At 44.8% G+C, this 21,716-nt stretch overlaps 1 protein-coding gene across 1 annotated transcript; it reads left to right on the plus strand.

Moving 5' to 3' along the window:
- Window positions 1-15,246: 15,246 nt before the first annotated feature.
- On the plus strand, window positions 15,247-18,664 carry cd248a (CD248 molecule, endosialin a). The gene has a single exon (XM_056369881.1). It carries the CDS (start codon window positions 15,404-15,406, stop codon window positions 17,726-17,728), a length of 2,325 nt encoding a protein of 774 aa, XP_056225856.1. The 5' UTR covers window positions 15,247-15,403; the 3' UTR covers window positions 17,729-18,664.
- Window positions 18,665-21,716: the final 3,052 nt, after the last annotated feature.

Here is a 21,716-nt window from a genome sequence, read left to right on the forward strand (position 1 = left end):
GGGAGCATCTGTCCGCCTGCTCTTGGTGTACGGTCAGTTGGACCAGGGAGCAAAGAAACATCTGGCTCCAGCTGACGGGGGGGGGGGGGGTACTTCACCCCCTCCATAGCAGCTCTGGATTAACATGACTGTTTACTGTCCACCAGTTCATTGTTTATTCAGCTAGTTTAACTCAGTACTGTAGCCTGTTTCTGTCAGAGCTAACACACATCACAAACATAATATCTAGCTAAATACAACACAACGGCCATGAAGGCAAACACTGTAAATGAAACTTAAATGGAAAAGTGTCTTTTTTTTGAATGAACGTTTTTGTCTGGAAAAAGGTTCTTCTGGTCCCGCGGATGACAGACTGACACATTTCTGGAATATATTTACTGCTTCTGTTTCATTTTCAAAATCCTCTTGTTGCAATATGAATTATGGAAACTGCAGATGCTGTTGAGTTTGTTTCCAGTGTTTTCTTGTCTTAACTCAGGGTCTCTCGCCTCTGGGCTCATGATGTAAGATCTTATTAATAATAGTAAACCCTAAGTCTTTGTTTGTGTGAAGAAATATTATTCAAATATATTCACCCTCACTCCTCACACTCAAGTTTATTAGTGAGGCTGCTACAGCATCTGATTACATTTACACCTTCAGCTGTAACACACTCTCCGCCTGAACAGTTTGTACGAGCAGAAAACAACACGGTGAAATGAGAGACAGTGGTCATTTTTATTTATACAACACATATCATTACAAGTGAACGCACCGTGCCCAAAGACAAAAGATAAAAATATATTTAAACTCATGTGAAAATACACTAATATGAACCTTCCAAGCATCGACACGACCAGGCAGACACGAAACAAACTATAAACAAGTGTTGTCATACAGCTACACACACACACACACACAGTAATTAACCATAAGAGAGGGTTTAGAGTTTGGAAACAGTTGTGATGGACCTCAGGTCAGCAGGACCACAGCAACTCAAGGCACCTCCCCAGACCTGGATCCAGACCTCTGTCTGAGGACCAGAGAGACCTGAGTGGGTTCCAATCAGTGAGCCGTACTGAGCAGCTGAAGCATTAAGTGTTTAAAGGACTGGAAGGATTTCGAAGGTGGTTCTAGATTGCCCCGGGTCGATGAAGTGACTTCAGTACCGACGTAATATGTTCAGATGTTTGCGTACGTGTGAGAGCTGGCTGCAGCAGTTTTAAATTGATAGATGAAGTGATAAAACACTGTTCTGGTGATACTGAATCCAAACCATCCCAAACAATGACAAGCTTTCTGACTTGCTCACTGTGTTTCAGAAGCAGGGAGGCCAAGTGTCAACAGAGTTTTTTCGTCTCTGTCTTTTAGGAGCAGCCAAGTATCTATTCAACAGCTCTGTGAAACGTTTGTGGACATCCAACAATTCAATATCATGGATAGATAGATAGATAGATAGATGACTGACTGGCTCAGTGAGTTCCCTGCTGATTGGAAGTCAGCAGGTCACGCAGGAGCTTTATTTTATTCACGTTGTGTGGAAACGTGGACGTTTGGCGGGGGCAGAGTGTGGAGGAGGCAGAGGTTGAAAAAACAAACGTGGGGAGTTGACCTCGAGCTCCCATCCTCTGATGTAAAGTGGCTGAAGCCGCAGTGAAAGAAGAAGATTAGCAGAGTGATTTATGGGTATTTGTCATACATCCACAGTGATGGAGGAAGTGTTTGTGCTGGGGTTTATATGTGGGCTGGAGCAGATTAGTGCGTGGAGCTGGAGTCTTATCATGCTATGATTTTCTCAGGAGAGCTGGGTAATTTGTGTCTTTAGGCAGCGGCTAATAAAAACATGGCAGATACCAAACAATTCACATCTATCAGTCAGACACGAAGTTCATTTAGGACTCAAGTGCTGAACAAATACAAGAAGTTTTGGAAAAAGTTGGAAAGACGCTGAGGACGGAGTTGTGAGTGTTATTGATGTTTGGAAACCAGAAGAGGAATGTGTTGCTAGATTTGGCTGCAACACAAACTGAACCCCCTGGTCGGGGTCAGAGTCGTTACTTTGCCTCTTCTGCAGGTCTGAAAGCAACAACTCCTCCAACCTGAACAACCCTCTGATACCACCTATAGGAGCGTCTCCTAATGCCCCTACGGCGGCAGGCATACTGGTTGTCATGGTTACGATAATAAACACGTGGACTGTGCTGACAGTGGCATACCTACTATCATTGCTACGGTTACTATAATAATAATCATGGCTTGGTTTGGTTTAGGAAAAGATGTTGATTTGGGTTAAAATAAGTACTGCCTCAACATTAGATGATCTTTGTTGTCATGGTTACAATAATAACAAGGAATGGTAGAACGGTCATGGATAATAGAAACAACATAAACAGCTACTTTCCCATGGGAATCGAACATCAACCTCCGAGGCTGAAAGCTGAAGCCAACGCTGAAGTACTAAAAGCTGAAGTTCCTCTAATGACCACTAGAGTCTGGCTCCAACAGTGAGTCAATCCCCATCGACTCCCACGTTAAAATGTTCAACTTTACAGCAGAAGACTTCAAACTATATATAATTGAGGGCGTGACCTCCTTGAGTGACAGCTGGGTGAGCGTATGCTTGCCATAAACCAGCATGCACTGAGGTCTCAGCTACACAGGCCCTTCCACTTTGCCCATTTTTGGATCAGTCAAAAGTTGGGTGGAGTCAGGCACCGACAAGATGGCGACTCTGAGCTTCAAAAAGGCTCTTCAGAAACCTGTTGGTGACGTCACGGAGGCTACGTCCATCTTTATTTACAGTCTGTGGGTGGGACATGTTGGAGGGGGAGGAGCCAGTATCACAGCTAAGCAGAGGTAAATTCGTCTGATGCAACACTGTCACTAAAACCTTTATTTTCTCAGCCTCTGAAGCAGATAGAGACCAGAAATAAAAACTGTCCGAGAGCTTAAACATTTGGCTTCTATTGGAAATCATTACCTTTTTCCTAATGGTCATTTAAAAAAAAATCACTCAATCAATAAAGGTTAAAAAATTGAACTGAAGAAAAAATGGTTGACATGTGCTATTTTTCCACCATATCCAATTTCCAAGGTAAAGCCGAAGATTTACAATATATGTCAAAGGTTTAAGGTCTCAAATGGTTTTATTTCACGTTTCTTTCTGCTTCAGAGGCTGAGGAATAAAGGTTCTAGTAAACATCAAGTTATTTTAGAAAACCCTCAGCTGCTTTCAAACAGTGTTCAAGTTCTAGAGGATCGTGGGTTTTAAAGGAGTAAGTACTCAGGCAAAACGACAGAACAGAAAACCTTTGCAAAATACTAAAGGCACTTAAAGCTGTTCTCCTGAAAAGTGCTTAAACTTAATCTAGCATTAACAAACCACAATGGTCATAAACCTGAAGGGTCATTAATACAAATTTTCCAATTCACAACTGAACATCCTCCATGCCTCACTCTAAGATTGAACCTTGCTTAACAAGACAACACAAACAATGAAGTGTGTACATTGGCAGTAACTGAAGCGGTGAATGCATCTGTGTTTTATCTGCTGCTGAATGTGCAGAATCAAAAGAGAGAGATACAGGTCAGGACCAGGGTTGGACAGGGGATTTAAGTCTCCAGTTTGAATAGTCATTAATAGAAATATGTGCCTGTTAACATGAATAAATGTTTCTTTGTAACATTAACTAGAATAGAAACAGCTCAGTAGGACTGAACTGAGCAAATCGTGAACTTTTCCCTGGATACTATCAGAGACAGGATGAAGACCTGGATTTGGCAGAAAGCTTCAGCCATAGCTGATTGTATCCCATCATGACAGCTGAAGGCTAGGTGTTGAAGACACTGTCCACAGCCGCAAACTGCCGGTGTTAAACTCCACACTCAGACACCCTCCACATCAAACCTGGCTCTGGTTATGGGAGCAGGAGCTGGTGAAGTGGGGGGGGGGGGGGGGGGGGGGGGGGGGGAGAGAGATCCAAGTCCCTGTAGACACTTGGTATGCACAACACACACAGCCCTTTAAAGCCTCTGTTGTTTGAGTAGTTTCATACAGAGTGTTTATTGTTGTCCGGCCTAAATTACATACATTAATACAGCAGATTACTGGAGGTGGGATCACAGTGCATTAGGCAATGAAGCAGAACAGCTGGGAGAGAGAGAGAGAGAGAGAGAGAGAGAGAGAGAGAGAGAGAGAGAGAGAGAGTACAGTCCAGTCAGTTCCTGTCAGCTTTACTTTCACATAATGGGGCTGAAAGGGAGAAAGAACCCAGTATTATAAAGTTAGCTGCCTCTGTGTAAAGGTGCCTTTGTATGGAAGTGTATTAAAAACAACAACAAAAAAAACTAAAACTAGTTTTTCACTTGGTGCCTTTTACATCTCTAACATGATACTTACTATGGAGCACCAGGGACATCACAGAATAAGTAATAAAGCATTTCCTTCATTTTCATATTTTAACAGGCATTAAAAATAGGAATTGTAATAAGAATTTATAATAAATTCATTAGGAAAAATTTACAAAACAGCATACAACACTCATTAGATAAACCATTTATAAATACATTTATTAATTCATGAATAAATAAAAGAATTTGAAAAACTATTTGAAAAGGCATTCCAACATAATTTTTGGAAATTGGGGTTTTCTGTTCTATTTAAAGTTTGATTTTCCATTTTTACTTGTGACATTTGTTCATATTTATGTATATGTGCCATGTTTTTAACCCACACAACAGACATATTTCACATCTTTCCTATCCTTCCTTTTGCTGTTCCCAGGAGAGCATCATTGGTTCAGACTCTCTGTCTCTCTCTCTCTCTGCTGCACTCTCTTATCAGGTGATGGCATGTCTTCTTCTGTGCTCTTGTACCTGTCACAGAGAGGCTTTGTGGCAGAAAATTACCTAGACCTCTGTGGCCTGCAGTTTCAGCATTACAAAGATAATATAAAAAAAAAAAACATTTCCTTGTGAGCCAGAGTTGAAAAGAGAGAGAGAGAGAGTGAGAGAGAGAGAGAGAGAGAGAGAGAGAGAGAGAGAGGGAATCAAGTAAAATAACAACCAGAGGACTCTTGAATCCAGAGCAGCTCTCTAAATCCACTTCATATGCTGTGTATTATATGCAGAGGACACAAAATAAAATCTGGGCAGCAGTACGTTTCCTCTTCTGTGCAACAGTTGCATATAAACATAATTGTTAGGACAGTCACTGTCCACACTCCTCCATCATACTCAGGATGTGTGCGCCTGACATCCAGACATGAGTCACTGGGAGTCGTGTGGGAAACTATTAGGATCCCAAAGGCCCTGATAGGAATCTGAAGCCTTCTTTGTGCCCTGACCCTCTCTCCTCCAGTGGATGGAAAACACAACAGCATCAGAGCCCGGCTCTGAATCATCAGCTGGGGTTTGCAGTGCCACATATAGCAGCAGAGCTCTGGCTGCAGTGAAGACAATAGACTGCAGTATGATCACTGCACTGCAGGTGAAGCTTGTATAGATTGTTTAAACATGATATCAATGAAACCTTCAAGAAGACTCACTCTTCTTTCATCTGCTAGAATCAGACAGGACATTCTAGTGTTCAGTCTGATGATGTCACAATGAGACAAAAATGAATCCTGCATTTATACATTAACACACAGAAAGCACTTTAATGTAAATCAAGGTTGGTATTGGATGCTTAATTTGTCTTTTAATTTGAAAAGGTGAAAGTGAAACACAATAAAGGACATTTTTAATTTCAAAAGCCCTTAATTAATTAGTTAATCAATTAAGCATTTTAAAATATACAGGAAACTTTTCCTTAATTAACAGAATAATGTGGGATTTTGGTTCAGGATCAGTTTTGGCTTCACGGTTGGACTGGGAAAGAAAGTCAGTCTTGGACTGATCCACTGGGACCAGCTGCATGAACGACGCTGATGGAGCCAGTAAAAACTTTCTGGATGTTTTGATGGTCCACCAGCAACTGAGATTTGAGGCAGTAGTCCCCATGTCCAGTCCACCTGTGCTCAGGTCTCATCTCTTTCTTTGTCTGAGGCCATTTTAGATTATACATGTTTTTTTGGTGGAGGAAATTCACATGTCACCTGAGGGCGTTCCCTGTGTCTCTATAAACATGTGGAGGTTTAATAGGAGGTTTAACACATGCACTAACATGCACACGTACGTGCACTAACATGCACGCACTGACAGACACAACAAAGACCAGAGAAACGCAGATTACAACACACACAGAGGGGGTGTGACTTCGTTCTCTGCCCAGAACGCCATTACTCCACAATATCTTTACATACAAATAGTTGTTTACTGCTGTATTATTGTTTCAAATCTCATTTACAGAACCTTTAATTGATCCATTAATTCATCCCAAATTGCCATCAGTGTGTGACTGAGAAGCTAAATGTGAAAGCACTTTCCATTAGAAGTCAATTACCATTAATTCTCTGTTTAAATACTAATGACGTCATTATTAATGAGAAGATTTGAGGGTTCAGGATGTCGTCTCTTCCAGGCATGTTGCAGCTTCACAGTCAGATAACTGATTGTCTTCAGTTGCGTGTAATGATAGAGGCACACCTGACAGCTCTGTGTTTGTCAGTCTGTGGAGAAGCCTCATGCAGAGAGGCTGCTGGGAAATCTCAGGTCTCAACATCAAATGTTCAAGATGAGTGAAATACACTTTGTAGGTTCCTGTATGAGCAGCAGCCCCTCCCTGAGGACGGCAGATGATTTACTGATCTGTCCGTTCATCCAGGAAACCTGGAGACAGACGCTATTAATTTATCGACCTTCGGCGAAGCGTGAACCCATACGGAAATGTAATATATGACATGTAAGGCTCTATATCAAGAGTGATGTGTCAAACTTTAAAATTTTCAGGACCGAAACGCAGACACACACATGAAGGCTGGGAGGGGAAAAGCTTTAATAAACCAAAACTTAAAGGAAGATAGAGGCGCATTTCCTCAGCTTGTTTCTCTGATAACTTCAGATCCAGACGTCCGACGACTAAAATCCTTCATCTGCTTCAAATATAGAGCTGAAAACCACCAAGGTGTCAAAAGTGTATGTGGCTTAAAACTAGATAAAAGTCAATGTTGAACTTCTGTCAGAAAAACACACTGACACATGATCATAGAGGATATGATGTCACAGACAGGCGACCAATGAAACGTTACCATGATTAAAATCACAGATTTCTCTGGTTTAAGAATTGATGGAAACATTTGTGATAATGTAAGAACTCAACTCAACAACTTATAGAACATAGGTCCAGTTTTTAGACATTATAATGTGGAAAAGTTAAAGATTAGAACTTTAACAGCGAGGGTATAAATACACCAATGTTCTCTTCTGTATATTGTCACGCTTCCTCTGAGGGACTTTATTGTGGATTATTTCATGAGGCTGCATCTGTGATTGTTTGATTAAGAGTGTGATGATTGTTTTGTCTGACTCGTCTCCCTCCGAACTTGTTGTGATGTAACCTGATCTCAGGTCTGTTGCGAAAGTGATCTTGATCTAAATGAGACTTCCTGTATAAATAAAGTTGAAATAAGAACCATGTTGTTGTTCCTCTGCATTTTGATTGGTTTCAGAAAAGACGAATGAGGAGACATAACACACGGTGTATGTTCAGGAGGAGGGAAAAAGTTTTTAATTACAAATCAAATAAAATCTCACACAGACATTTTATCTTTAGGAACAGCATTTCATCTGCGGAGCTTTCAATCAGCAGATGATCATGAAACTTTTCGGACTTGCAGCTGCCAAGAGTTATAGTTAATATGAAGCAACCAGCAGCAACCAATCAGCTTCATTTAGCATAAAGACTGGAAACAGGAAACAGCTCACCTGCCACATACGTATGTCTGAGTATAACAAAATCCAAACAACACCACCACCTCTAAAGGTCACTAAAGGTCACCTGTACAAAAACATTCCTCACTGTGACAAACAAGATCGGACCAGCAGCAGTGGAATGAAGCTAATTACATTTACTCAAGTACATGTTTGACGTAATTATACTCTGAGTATTTATGTTTTATCCATCCATCCATTTCCTCCACTTATCTGAGGTCAGATCTCGGTGGCAGCGAGTCAAGCCAAGCAAACCAGACTCAGTCTCTCTCCAGAAACTTTTCCAGCTCCTCCTGGGGCGATCCTGAGGCATTCCCAGTCCAGATGAAGTATATAACCTCTCCAATGTTCTGGGTCTACACAGAGGCCTCCTGCCAGCTGGATGTGCCTGGAAGACCTCCAGAGGAAGGCGCCCAGGAGGATCCTAACCAGACACCTGAACCACCTGAACTGGCTCCTCTCGACGTCTCGAAGGAGCAGCGTCTCCGAGCTCCCTCTGGATGTCAGAGCTCCTCACCCTGACTCTAAGGCTGAGCCCAGACACCCTGCTGAGGAAACTCATTTCAGCCGCTTGTATCTGTGATCTCATTCTTTCAGTCATTACCCAGGGATCATGACCAGAGGTGAGAGTTGGAACAAAGATTGACTGGTAATTCCAGAGCTTTGCCTTCTTCTTTGCCCACAAAGGTCCAGTGCAACACCAGCTTTACAGCTGATGCTGTACTGATCCACCTGTTGATCTCCCGCTCCATCCTACCCTTGAACTCCTTCACTTGGGGGAGATTTTAAGCTATGTTATATTTCCACTTCACTACATTCAGAGGGAAATACTGTAGCTGACTTGTTGTTGGCTTTTCCCCTCAGTGGACGGTTAGCATCAATGAAGCAGCTAATGAAGAGATGATGAAGGAGAGGAAGAGGAGGAGGAGGAGTAGGACAGTAGCCAACAGGTGAGACCGACAGTAACACAGAGGCAGAGCTGTGTATTATTTATTTGTCAGTGTGAGCTCTTGGTGATTAAAACGTTTGCAGTGGAGCAGCTTGTATTGTTTAATAATCAGTTTAAGAAGCCACCACCAGCAAACAGCAGCAGGGGGGCTCTGTGGCCCCGTTTCTATTATCCTCCCTTCATCGGGCCCCTGAGAGGATTTGTGTGCTGGTGTCATGTCAGCATGTCTCTACCTCTGTTTCCCTCCTAACAATGACAGATCAGAGTTTGTGTTACAGCCTGTTACAGTCTGTTATATTCTGTGTTACATCCTGTTACAGCCTGTGTTACAGCCTGTTATATTCTGTGTTACAGCCTGTTATATTCTGTGTGACAGCCTGTTACACTCTGTTACAGTCTGTTACAGCCTGTTATATTCTGTGTTACAGCCTGTTACAGCCTGTGTTACAGCCTGTTATATTCTGTGTTACGGCCTGTTACAGTCTCTGTTACGGCCTGTTATATTCTGTGTTACAGCCTGTTATATTCTGTGTTACAGCCTGTTACAGTCTGTTACAGCTTTATATTCTGTGTTACAGCCTGTTATATTCTGTGTTACAGCCTGTTACAGTCTGTTACAGCCTGTTATATTCTGTGTTACAGCCTGTTACAGTCTGTTACAGCCTGTTATATTCTGTGTTACAGTCTGTTACAGTCTGTGTTACAGCCTGTTATATTCTGTGTTACAGCCTGTTACAGTCTGTTACAGTCTGTTACAGCCTGTTATATTCTGTGTTACAGCCTGTTACAGTCTGTTACAGCCTGTTATATTCTGTGTTACACAATCATACTGTGAAAAAAACAAATATATTAATAATAATAACTTTATTCATATATTACCTTTAAAAATTGTTTGGAAATAACATAACAACAGAATGTCAGACAGTGAGGCTGAAAAGAAGGAAGAGAGAAATGAGGTGAAGTTGGAGAGAAGAGACAAAACAATGTATGACAATATAAATAAAAACTGAAAAGAGTAGAAAGACTAAAAAAGCAATAAAAACACATAAAAGCAAGACTATAAAAATGAGTTTTAAGAGGTGATTTAAAACAATTCACCGACTCTGCCTCATCTCCTCCAGCTGAGGGGTCCTGATGACAGAAGCACCGTCACCTTAAGATTTAAGCCTCGACTTTGGAACGAGCAGAAGGACCGGCCTGAGGATCTACGGCTGCGTACTGGCTCGTATGGGGTTAATAGTTCTGTTATGTAGCTCGCTGATCAGTAAAATTTTAAAACCAATTCTAAAACAACAGGGAGCCAATGAAGGGAGGCGAGGATCAGGGTGATGTGATGTCGTCTGTAGCTGCTGTGTTCTGAACCAGTTGGAGGCAGGAGAGTGACTTTTGCTTTATGGACTTATCTGGAGACTTTAGGGGGAAATGTAAAAGTAAAAAGGACAATTCTAGTTTATTTCCTGTCATTTCCATCAGTGATAAAAACATCACAGTAGTTGTGAGACTGAGTGCAGTGACGTTACTGCACCACAGAACTGGACAGTCAAGGATCATAGAGGTTGAACAACAAAGTCCTTAGAATATATATTAACTGCAGGTCACGGTCTGGTTCTTCTGTCCTTCAGGTTTGATGGGAAAATAAAAAGGTGCAGTGTTTTTGTTCAGCAGTTCATCCCTCACTCTCTTCTCCTCCTATCCAGCACTTTACTCCGCCCGTTCAGAACAGTGTTGTCTGACCTGTAAAATGTGGATTAATCTACCGCTGAAAATCGTTGTGAACAAATGCAGCATTTCCTCCTGTTTGAGTGGAGTTACCTGAAAACAAACAGTGTGCAACTGTTTTAGGTAAATCATGAAGCTTTTAACTAAATAAAACTATATAGTTGTGATCTGTTTTTTTCTTTTTGAAGACTTACAACTTCTGCAGGAACCACTGGAGAGAAACGATGTCTGAGGGAGCCTTTAAATGTCATATTTGCTGCATTGCTGCCTCTGACATCCGTGTGCTGCAGACACGTTGTGCAGGAGTCAGCGTGTGAATGAAAGCTCCGTCTGTACAGATAACCTAATAAAGACTGTCATGCACCCCTGACCACATATTGTCCGCAGCAGCAATCTTGTGATAGTGATGCGCACATGGTATTTATGCTGACGCTGCAGCACTGATGGATGCTGGGAGCAGAGGCACATCATCAGGAGAGGGAAACCAGGCGAATGCTTGGGGCCCTTAGGGAGAAAAGTGGCCCCTGACGGCCCGTCATATTGACACATTTTGCAATGATAAATACAACTGTATAAACTCCCTTAAACCTCCCATAAAGACTACACAGTGCACTGCTGCGGCCCCCAAACCCCCCCCTAACTGGAGCACTGATGAAATGTGCTGTAAATAGCCTCTACCCATTGTCTGCATTTGAGGTGTTCAGGGAACATCTGTAAATTGTAGCTGGGCTTCGATGGAGTTCATTGCCTGGGCCCCCCCCCCTCCCCCAGACTCCAGGATCGCCACTGGCTGGGAGGCTTGTGCTGGAAGCTGCTAAAAGGTTTTTAATGAGTCGTCATCATCAGGACAGGCTGAGTGAGGACACCTGATGTGAGTGATGTCACCTGTGTGTGTTTGTGTGTATGGTGAAGGAAAAAGAAAACTCGTTCATATTCTCACATTTGTCTCTCTCCATAACTTATTTGTCATCCTATCTATAAAGTCCTATGATGACCATCATTTCCTACTGAGGTGATTTTACTCATCTACATCATTTTATATCACCTTGTTGACATTTTTCTTCACTCCGCCTCTGGCTGATTTGACAAACTGATTCAAGCTACAGACAAATGATTGAAATCCTGCCTCCAAAGAGAGACACAGTGAAATGGATTTGCATGTCCTTGAAAAACAGGTGGTGCTGAAATCTTGCTGCAATGGAGATTATACATTGGCAGGGCTAGCTGGCAAACAGCTGGAAAGCTAATTGTTAACATGCTAGCCAGCATCTAACACGTGAGTCCCAGAAGCTCACCACGCTAGCTTGAAGTTCACATGATTATTTGTACCAGTGACTTGCACTGTTTATATTCTAGCAGAGCAATAGAAAAGTAAATGGTGACCTACTTGTGACCAATGTTGTGGATCTTAAGTTATCAGAGAAAGAAGCTCAGCAGCTCCTGAGAGACGTCCTGTGTCCACTGAACTGTGAATCACTGACTTTAAACGTGAAACTTTTATTCAGTATTTCTACTGTTTATAATCAGCTGATGTGTTTGTTTCTCTGTGGATAATTCAGCACAAGGTAAAAGCCATAAATGATAAATAAAGATGGATGTAGCCTCTGTGATGTCACTCACAGGTTTCTGAAGAGCGGTTTTGAAGCTCAGAGTGAGCTGCTCCACCGTTGCCATCTTGGCAATACCTGACTCCGCCCCTAACTCCCAGTTAAAAATGGTCAAAGAGGAGGGGCGTGTGTGGAGCTGAGACTTCAGTGAATTCCAGTTTGTGGCAAGCATACGCTCACCCACCTGTCACTCAAAACAGCCGCTCCCGCAATTATACAGAACTTTAAGCCTTGTAAATGTAAACAGGTGAGTTATATAAACAGGTGTCATGAAGGAGGAAATTAGCTCTAGAGAGCAAAACTGTTTTTGTACCAGGCTGTAAACATGTTTATTTCTGCTGTAAAGTTGGACATTTTAACATGGGAGTCTATGGGGACTGACTCACTGTTGGAGCCAGACTCTAGTGGTCGTTAGAGGAACTGCAGGTTTTGGTTCTTCAGTGTCGGCTTCAGTTTTGAAGTTGCTGCTCTGTAAAAACCTCCCGAATGACACTGAAGGAATCCTCACAGGGAGAAGCTGACAGTAATGGTGGTGAAGACAACAACTCCCATGACCCCACACTACTTCACAACGCCACCAAACTCCATCTTTTGTTACTGTTTTGATTGAGAGACCTCTAGTGGCAGAAGTTACACACACAGACATATTTCAGTCAGTGCTCAGAAAAACTTCTTAGCTCCTTCACACAAACTAATAAATTGTGAATAGTCCTTTAAAAGTTTGATGCCATCCTCCATGTTCAGACTCCTACAGCAGCTTCAGGTGCTCTGTAACTCCTCTGCTCTGCTCTGACTTTAACAGTGAGGTGCACTCCGCACAGTCTGGGCTCTCCAACAACAGTCAGCTGGATTTATTGCAGACTCACAGGACTCCTGCTACTGCCCCACCCCGCCTCACATCCCCCATTCCTCACCCTCCTCTCCCAGACGCACACATGCAGACCCTCCTCCCTCCAACATACCCGGCTCAGAAACACAACTCTCCATTTCACCGGCCTGGCTTTGTTTTCTTAGCAAACCCAGAGGCCCTCTTCCTCCACACCGGCGACCTCAACAACTTTCCCCGCTTCCCTATCGCAGCCTGAGAGTCATTAACATGGAGGAGAGCAGTGTTGTTTTTAATGTAGCTGCAGACCTTTGGTGCAGGAACTGGTGTCTTTTTTCTGGCCTGGGGTGGTGAAGTTGGTGTGGGATGCCAGATGTGTGGAAATAGACAGATGCCAGGATAAAGTTCCTCTTCAAGTTACCTTCAACAAAGATTCAGAGGAGGCGTTTGTCATCTGCAAACTCATCATAGACACATGTGCAGTGAAATCCATAAAACATCGTCAGACAAACTGAGTGAAGTTGAAAATGCATGCCTTGTTTCAATATATGGAATCAAATGTATGGGATCAAATAAGGGTCAAAAAGATTTTGAACATCTGTAAATCAATCTGAAAAATAATCCGGAGGGGAAATTCAAGTTTGTGCATCTGTAGAAAAGATTTAGATTTGTAAAAAAAAAAGAGACTGTGAATAAATGATATCAGTTGTATCAGGTTACTCAAAGACACTGTGACAGGGGAAGAGCTTTGTGAACATCTGTGAACATGTGTGCAGATACAGAGCAGAAAACTGTGTAAAAACCCAAAGTTCCCACACTCTGTGAGACACTAAAGTTACAAGTACACATTTTCAACCCTGCTCTTACACCTGAACCTGATTGAACAGTGACAGTCCAATCAGAGGGCAGGAGGTTCTGTCAGCTTCATGTCCTGAAAGGTGTAGTAGAATTTTCAAGATGGGCGACGTGCGACTCTTTCATGATCCAGGTGGGTTTCATTATATTTGATGATGCTGTAAAAAATAACGTTAAACATTTGCAACAACTGCGAGGAGCGATGTCATCACACTCACTTAGCTGCTATCCCGAGGTTGGTTTCTAAAAGTGTCGGAGCCTCCGTGTGAGACGCTTCGATCGGTGACTGTGTGCTTTTATAACTTATTTCGGGGCTGCAGCTCACTCTTTCATCCTGGAGTGCTGGACAGGTGACAGGTGCGTCTACAGTGTCTGTGCTCTGCACAAATGTTACAGCAGGAGAAGAGGTGAAAATTAGCGAGTTCACCTGGGTGTTGTGTTGACATCAATGCTGATCGGAGCCAGAGTTGATAAATACCTGCGTCTCCTGCAGAGACATGTGACCTGGGTGTGAATGCTGACGGTTAGCTTTTCATATTGACAACAAAAGCCTGATGTTAGCGGGTCTCATCGGGTTTTTTGCCCAGTGGAAATGGGGCTTTAGTATCCCACAATGCAACGTGAAAAGCAGTGTGCAACTGGTGATCACTAAAGTGTTGTATACCATCAGGCATTGCGCTTGTGTTGAGAGAAGAAAAACATGCCGTAGAGAAAATGACCCGAGTTTTTTAATATTGCAGATGAGCTCAGTGCATAGTCTCCTCCATAGAGCTCCCTGCATAGTGAGCGGGGAGCAGAGAATGAGTGAGTGATGTTGGACACAACCAAGGTCAACATTCACACAGTGGGAACTTTGAGTGCTGAGTTTTACACAGTTTCCTGCTTTTTTTTTTTTTATCTGTGCACAGACGGACAAGCTTGAATTTCTCCTGCAGATTTATTTTTGCAAAAGTTGATTCACAACCACAAACTTTAGAATTGTTTGTGAGCCTCACTTTACACACTCTAAATCTTATTGAGCCTCATTTGATCCCGTACAAATGAAAAACACAAAGTGGGAGACGGAAGAGTTAAAGTCTAGAGACAGAAGTTACTGCTCAAGTGATAATTCAGCCTCGTTTGAGTTATTAGAGACAAGAAAACTCTGTGCTACAGTTTGATGTATATGAGTTTGTGTGTGTGTGTGTGTGTGTGTGTGTGTGTCTAAACGGCACTTATGAAAACCATATGACAAAGACAGAAATGCACAGTTTTCTGCACCTCCCCCATTCCACATATCCCCCCACCCCATCCAAAAACATACAATTCTTTTCCTCAGCTCCCTCCCTCCCTCTCTCCCCCTCTGCCCTCCCTTCTTCTTGCTATATATCCCTCCCTCCCTCCACCCCCACTCCCCTTCCCATTCCTCCCCTCCCTCCCTGCTCTCTGCATGCACTCAGCTCGGGCTCAGATCTGTTTCAGCAGGACAGAGTGAGGAGCTCAGACAGAGGGTTCAGATGAAGAGAGAAAAGTTCAGACAGAACAAAAGCCACAGTTAGAGGAAACTTTCCAAGGCAGGGACATTAGAGTGTAGAGAGTCAGGGTGAAGGCTGATTCAGAATGGGCTCCCTGGTGAGCAGTGCTGCTGCTCTCCTCTTCACTTCCCTGCTGCCTCTGCTCCTTGGAGTTTCTTCAGTCCTGGGCCAAGACCTGAGAGAGAGGGATGCACTGTGTACCGAGGACGGCTGCTTCGTGGTCTACTTCCAACGGAGGACCTTCCTGGACTCATGGAGGGCGTGCAAAGAGAAAGGTGGCAACCTAGCCACCATCAAACGCGAGGAGGACGCCTCCACTATCGCCACGCTCTTCTCCACTCTGGACCTGCGCCACTCACGCACCAACGTCCAGGTGTGGATCGGCCTGCAGCGCCAGCCTCGCCAGTGTGCCGGTGCACTCCCGCTGCGGGGTTTCTCTTGGACCACGGGAGACCAGGACACGGAGTACACAAACTGGCAGAGAGAGCACTCCCCCAGTACGTGCATGGTGCCGCGCTGCGTGGTCATGGGCTACAGCCTCCAGGAGCAGACTGATAACTTTAAATGGCTGGACGGTGCCTGCTCGGTGCCTGTGGACGGGTATCTCTGTCATTACACCTACAAAGGAATGTGTCCGGCCCTGTGGAGCGAAGGTGCAGGCAACGCCCTTTACACCACGCCGTTTAACCTCCTGAGCACGCTGCTGACCCATGTACCCTTTGGATCTGTGGCTACCGTGCCCTGCCCCGGGGGCACCAAGGAAGAGCAGTCGGTTCTGTGCATGCAGAAGGAGGACGGCTCAGTGGGGTGGTCCAGAGACTCCCCCCTCTGCTCTGATTCCTCTGTGTCACACAGCTGGTGCGACCAGGATAACGGCGGGTGTGAGCACTTCTGCCGGCCAGCCGGTGATCAGTTCTACTGCGAGTGCGGCGACGGGTATCAGCTGGGGGACGATGGGCAGAGCTGCGAGCTGGCTGATGTTTGTGAAGGGGACCCCTGCGAGTTCGAGTGTCTTCCCCTCTCAGACGGGTACCGCTGCGCCTGCCCTGAAGGATACATGCTGGCGCCGGATGAGCGTGGCTGTCTGGACGTAGACGAGTGCCTCCAGAGTCCCTGTGAACAACTGTGTGTGAACGCTCTGGGCTCGTTTGAGTGTCAGTGTCGGGAGGGGTACCATTTAGATTCCGAGGGCGCTTGTGAGGATATAGATGAGTGTTTAGCTGAACCATGTGAACACGACTGTGAGAACGCGCTAGGCTCTTATATCTGCCACTGTGACCTGGGTTTTTCTCCGGTACCTGAGGACCCGAGCCGATGTCAGGACACTGACGAATGCCAGATCCCCGGGACCTGTGAGCAGATGTGTGTGAACTATGAGGGCGGTGGGTTTCAGTGCTACTGCGAGGAAGGCTACGAACTGATGCCTGATCAGCACTCATGTAGGAAGAGAATGGAGGGAGATGACCAAACTGCTGTCACCCCTCCTTTTCCATGGGTCACCCACCAACCTGGACCTGTATGGGACCCCATGGACTATGACTGGAATCTGCAGCAGAGCCACACTGACTGGCCCCCAGAGGAGGAGCAGTCTCTGGACTGGCTCACTGATCCACCCAGAGTTTTGAACTCTGATGTCATCTGGGTCACCAGCGCTCCACAGGAGGAGCTGCCCTCTGATTCAGGACTGGACCCTCTGACACAGGGACCTGAGAACGACCAGGACAGCATCGACAGCGGGGGAGCTGATTGGTTGCAGTGGGGTGAGAGATCTGAGTCTGAACTGGAGGATTTACCAAACACTGTCTACACCACACCTCCACCCACCACGGCCTTCACCACTACCCCAGACTTGTACGAAGATGACAGGGAGACCACCACGGCTCTTCCCTCCCTCTCCACCTCCACAATCTCTGAGGGAGCGTGGAATTGGTGGGCGGGGCACGTCACACAGAAAACAGGAAATCCAGAGGATCCAGAGGATCCAGTCATAGACCACAACATGACAACGGACTCCAGCTACCACAACGAGGGAGAAGTAGAACTGAGCCCAGAGGAGGAGATGGGGGTGGAGGAAGAGGACTATGTGGAGATTACACTCTCTCAAGACCAAACTGTTCCCACCCAGCTTCCTTTTGGAGAGGTCGTAGAGGGCGGAGAGGGCAGTGACGTCGTGGATCCAGTCCAGGAGGACAGCGGGCAGAATTCGAGCAGCACTTGGCTCCTGGTGGGCCTCCTGGTGCCCACCTGCATCTTCCTCGTGGTGATGGCGGCGCTGGGCATCTTCTACTGCACCCACTGCGCCGTTCAGCCGCGCAACAAGAACGTCAGCGACTGCTACCACTGGATCTCCGGGGCTCATGACAAACAGGGGGCTCCTAACCCCTCAGCAGGGGTCAAGACCCCCGTTTAAACAGACGAGAGAGAAACTGACATTTCCCATAAACAGACTCTGAGAGGTGAGCAGGGGGAGAATAATGTTTCACCCTCTGACTGTGGAGCTGCCCGCTCTCTGAACACACGTGGACATTACTGTTGAACAGAGGGGGGGGGGCTAGAAAACCACTGACTTCTTTTTAAGGGTGGGGTGGGGTTGCTACTGCTTTGATGTTTCATACACTGATCTGATTGCTTCATGATTGCACATAGTTATAAAAATATCACCGCCTTCATTAGCAAAGTCAAAGAAACGGGAGGAGAACGTCTCACAGCTGGAGCCGGACCCCCCGCGGCGAGCACCCGAGCGCGGCGTCGCCTTCGCGTCAGCAGCGTGTCACTGAGGAAGGTGGGGGCGTGCTTTAAAGGATTCAGATGCATCGTCGGCTCACAGCAGGAGGAGAGACGTTCTGCAGTCACATGATAATGCTGGGAAAACAATCACTGTGTTCATGAGCTGAGACCAAAACTTTCTTTGTATATATGTGGTTCTGTTGTATTTATGTTCATTTCTTTTGCTTTAGAAACTGTAACAACTGTAATGATTCAATGGCATTTTGATATCTCAGTGACACTGTTTATGGAGCCCATACACCTGGTGATACGCAGAGGAACGCCTGTCCACACACGGGACTGTTCCTTCTCCTTTAAAGAAGGTTCAAGTGCAGATGTAGGAATGTTGTAGAGGGCTGGTAGTTGATATTAACCTTGACCTTGTTCATAGAACGGCCATCAATCACCCTCCGTTACCCTGATTCATCGGTGCACCCCGAGATGTTTTTCAGTTCCTGCTGCAAAGGAATGCAACAATCAGATCTCAGATTATAAAATCCTAAATAACAGGAGGAGGAAAGCTGCGTTTTTGTGTTTTTGAAGAAGTGCTGATTGGACATTAGGGTGTATGGGGGGGGGGGGGGGGGGGGGGGGGGGGGGGGTGTATGAATTTTATAAACCAAAGAAAAAAAAGTCATTTACACATGAAATACGTCTTTATTTTACTGACAGACTGTGAACTGTAAGAACATCTGACGTCTTTTTTTTCTGTTCCATGTAAAGACATTGTGAATTAAAAGGTATGACAGGGGTTTCTGTGTGAGAGTTTATTACTGACTGTGGAAACAGTTCAAGCAGCTTCTTCTGGATCTTTCGGGGGGGGGGGGGGGGGGGGGGTCCAGGGACCCCCAGGGGTCCTTGAGGTGGTTCCTTGGGTTCCTTAGCAAAAAGGGGAATAATTTCACTATGATTCCATCCATAAGTAAGACAGTGACAGAATGTATGACTGTCTGCCATGGGTTTCAAACCCTTTCTGTAATCAAATATCTAAAAGCAAAAAAATCCTTCATGTGAAAAGGTTTGAGAACCACTGACTTAAAGGATGAGTTCACAGAATCTGCCGAGGAAAACCATGAAATGGGTTTGAAAGCTCCTGGAAAAGCTAGTAAGTAGCTTACATATGACATGGGTTTTGTGGATGACTGATGTGTTTTTATCTCGTCGTTCACCTTTTTCTGGACACTGAATCCGTGGTGGATTGAAGAGCTGGTGTGGTGCGGGTGGAGGGAGGGAGGGGGTTGGGCGGGAGGGTGGATTGGGCGTGTGACAATAAGGATACTGTAATTTTAAAGATTCCCATGATCCTCCGTGGGAGTTGTTACAGAAAAGTGCAGCAGATACTGGAGCACAGCGAGGAAGCATTGTGATTTTATTGACTAATGGAATGTGCTGATCAAAACCAGGTTCTGGCTCTGAGTGGCTCTCAGAGGGGGTCTCTCCCTCTTTCTCTCTCTCCTCTCTCTCTCTGTCTGTGTCTCTCTCCCCCTCTGACCTATTTTCAGTCTTGTCATCCCTCCTACAGCTCAGTGTACAGACATCAGTGAGCTGGGCTGTAACTGACTCTGAAAACATGATGACGTCAGTCAGCTGATTTATATTAAGACTCTGAGTTTTAAAGTATAATTCCAGTTCATTACGAGCTGGGTCTTCCTGTAGTGTTTTCCATATTTGTGAGGATAAACTCACCAGAAATCCAACAGGGAAAGAAACAAGTAAGACAACCAAACCATGTCACCCAAAACTGACTGTTGTAAACATTCATCACTGTTTAAAGACTTCAGGCTCTCAGGGGCCACAGTGTCCAGGTTTACTGTGTGGCAACTTATTTGTGTTAAATTCAATTATTTGAAATATGTGTTTAATTAAAGGTCCATATAGTCTAAATGTAGATGTGCATGTGTAGTTTTATTATAGATCAGGTCTAGGTTCTATATTAATACTGTGAAAGTATCAAAGCCTCAGTCCACAGAGAAATGCACACAGCCTGTATTCAGAAACTGAGCCTTAAAACCAGCCGTCAGGACTTCTGGAACTTTGTGATGTCACAACAAAGCAGTCACCGACCTCAACCATGCCGCAAACCCCGCCCACCTGGACCCACTATCCAGCTTTGCAGGATTTAGTTTCTTTGGAGAAACTCAAGCTGCCAGATGTCAAGAGTTGCTCTGGTGAGTGAATAATAACTCAAATAAACAAAAAACCAAAAGTAGGAAAATAAACTGTAATTATCCCTTAGTATGTTTGTTTCTGTAATACTGTAATCATGCAAATGGGAAAAATATGTCCTGTGTTTTTCTTTTAAAAAAACAAAAACACCCACCATTCAGTTATAAGGGTCCAGAAGGAAACCTACGTCAGAATGCTATTCATCGATCACAGTTCTGCATTCAACACTATCCTCCCCTCTAAGCTGGGCACTAAATTACTCCACCTCGGCCTCAACTCATCACTCTGCAACTGGACACTGGACTCTCTAACCAACAGACCCCAAACTGTCAGGTAGGGCCACCTTACATCCTTTACCCTGACCCTGAGCACAGGTGCCCCCCCCCCCCCCGCCCCCCCGCCGCCCTGTCCTTTACTCCCTATTCACCCACGACTGTATGTAACAACAACGAGACCGTCTACAGAGAAGAGATTCAACATCTAGCGACATGGTTTTCCAACAACAACCTTGTCCTCAAGGTTAAAAAAACAAAGGAACTGATAATGGACTTCAGAAAAGTGTTCGGAGAGGGCGCAGCATCATCCGCGGCCCCACCCATTCCAGTAATGGATTGTTCGACCTCCTGCCAAGTGGGAAACGGTACCAGTGCCTCCAGGCCAGAACCACAAGGCTCAGGAACAGCTTTTTTCCCCCGGTCTTGTCGTCATCTTGTCTTTTTCTTGTCATTTTTATTCCTGTTTTTATAAAGAATTCTTGAAATGAGCAGGTGGTGGACATGAAACAGCTGCCTCCTCCTCCTCCTCCTCCTCCTCCTCCTCCTCCTCCTGCTTTAACCAGTGTTAAATTTATTCCTAAAAATTGTGATTGAGAATATGTTTCTCAACAAACTTTTTTTTCTCCATGATGAAGGTGAGACGCTGACAAGTCACGACTGATTTTATTAAAGTGTGACAAAATCTCCAAACAATATCACTGACAAAAAGAGGAGACTGTTCGTTCAAACAATCATATAAACCGCATCTTAGTTATTCACTGGTTCACTGCACATTTCCGTCTCATGTTTCCTGTGACATCATCACAGGAAGCTTCACCTGGAGCTTCACCCTGCAGCTGCAGGAGCTCAGCTGACTATATGAAGACTCCTCCAGATGTACGACCCGGGAGAGATGAAGTGAGTGTGTAGTGATGTTGTTGTCAGGAGAGATTACCTGCAGCTACAGCAGGACACACCTCACATACTCATTGTTAATTATTAGCAGCTAACACAACGGGACATGCAGCGACATTGAATTGGAACAATACTCGGTCTCGGAGCGACTATAGTGAACGTTTGGGCCAAACTGGAAGAAGCTCCGGACGAACAACCCGAAAACAATACGCCTCTGGCTGTCGCCGGCATGGAGGTGAGAGGTTTCCTTCAAAAGGTCTACATGGTAAAACTGTAAGAAAATAACAACACAATTTT

Source organism: Seriola aureovittata, chromosome 23, assembly GCF_021018895.1.
Source record: "Seriola aureovittata isolate HTS-2021-v1 ecotype China chromosome 23, ASM2101889v1, whole genome shotgun sequence".
NCBI lineage: Eukaryota > Metazoa > Chordata > Actinopteri > Carangiformes > Carangidae > Seriola > Seriola aureovittata.

Excerpts from the sequence above, each read along its gene's own strand:
- cd248a (XM_056369881.1), top strand. The coding sequence starts at position 15,404 with ATGGGCTCCCTGGTGAGCAGTGCTGCTGCTCTCCTCTTCACTTCCCTG.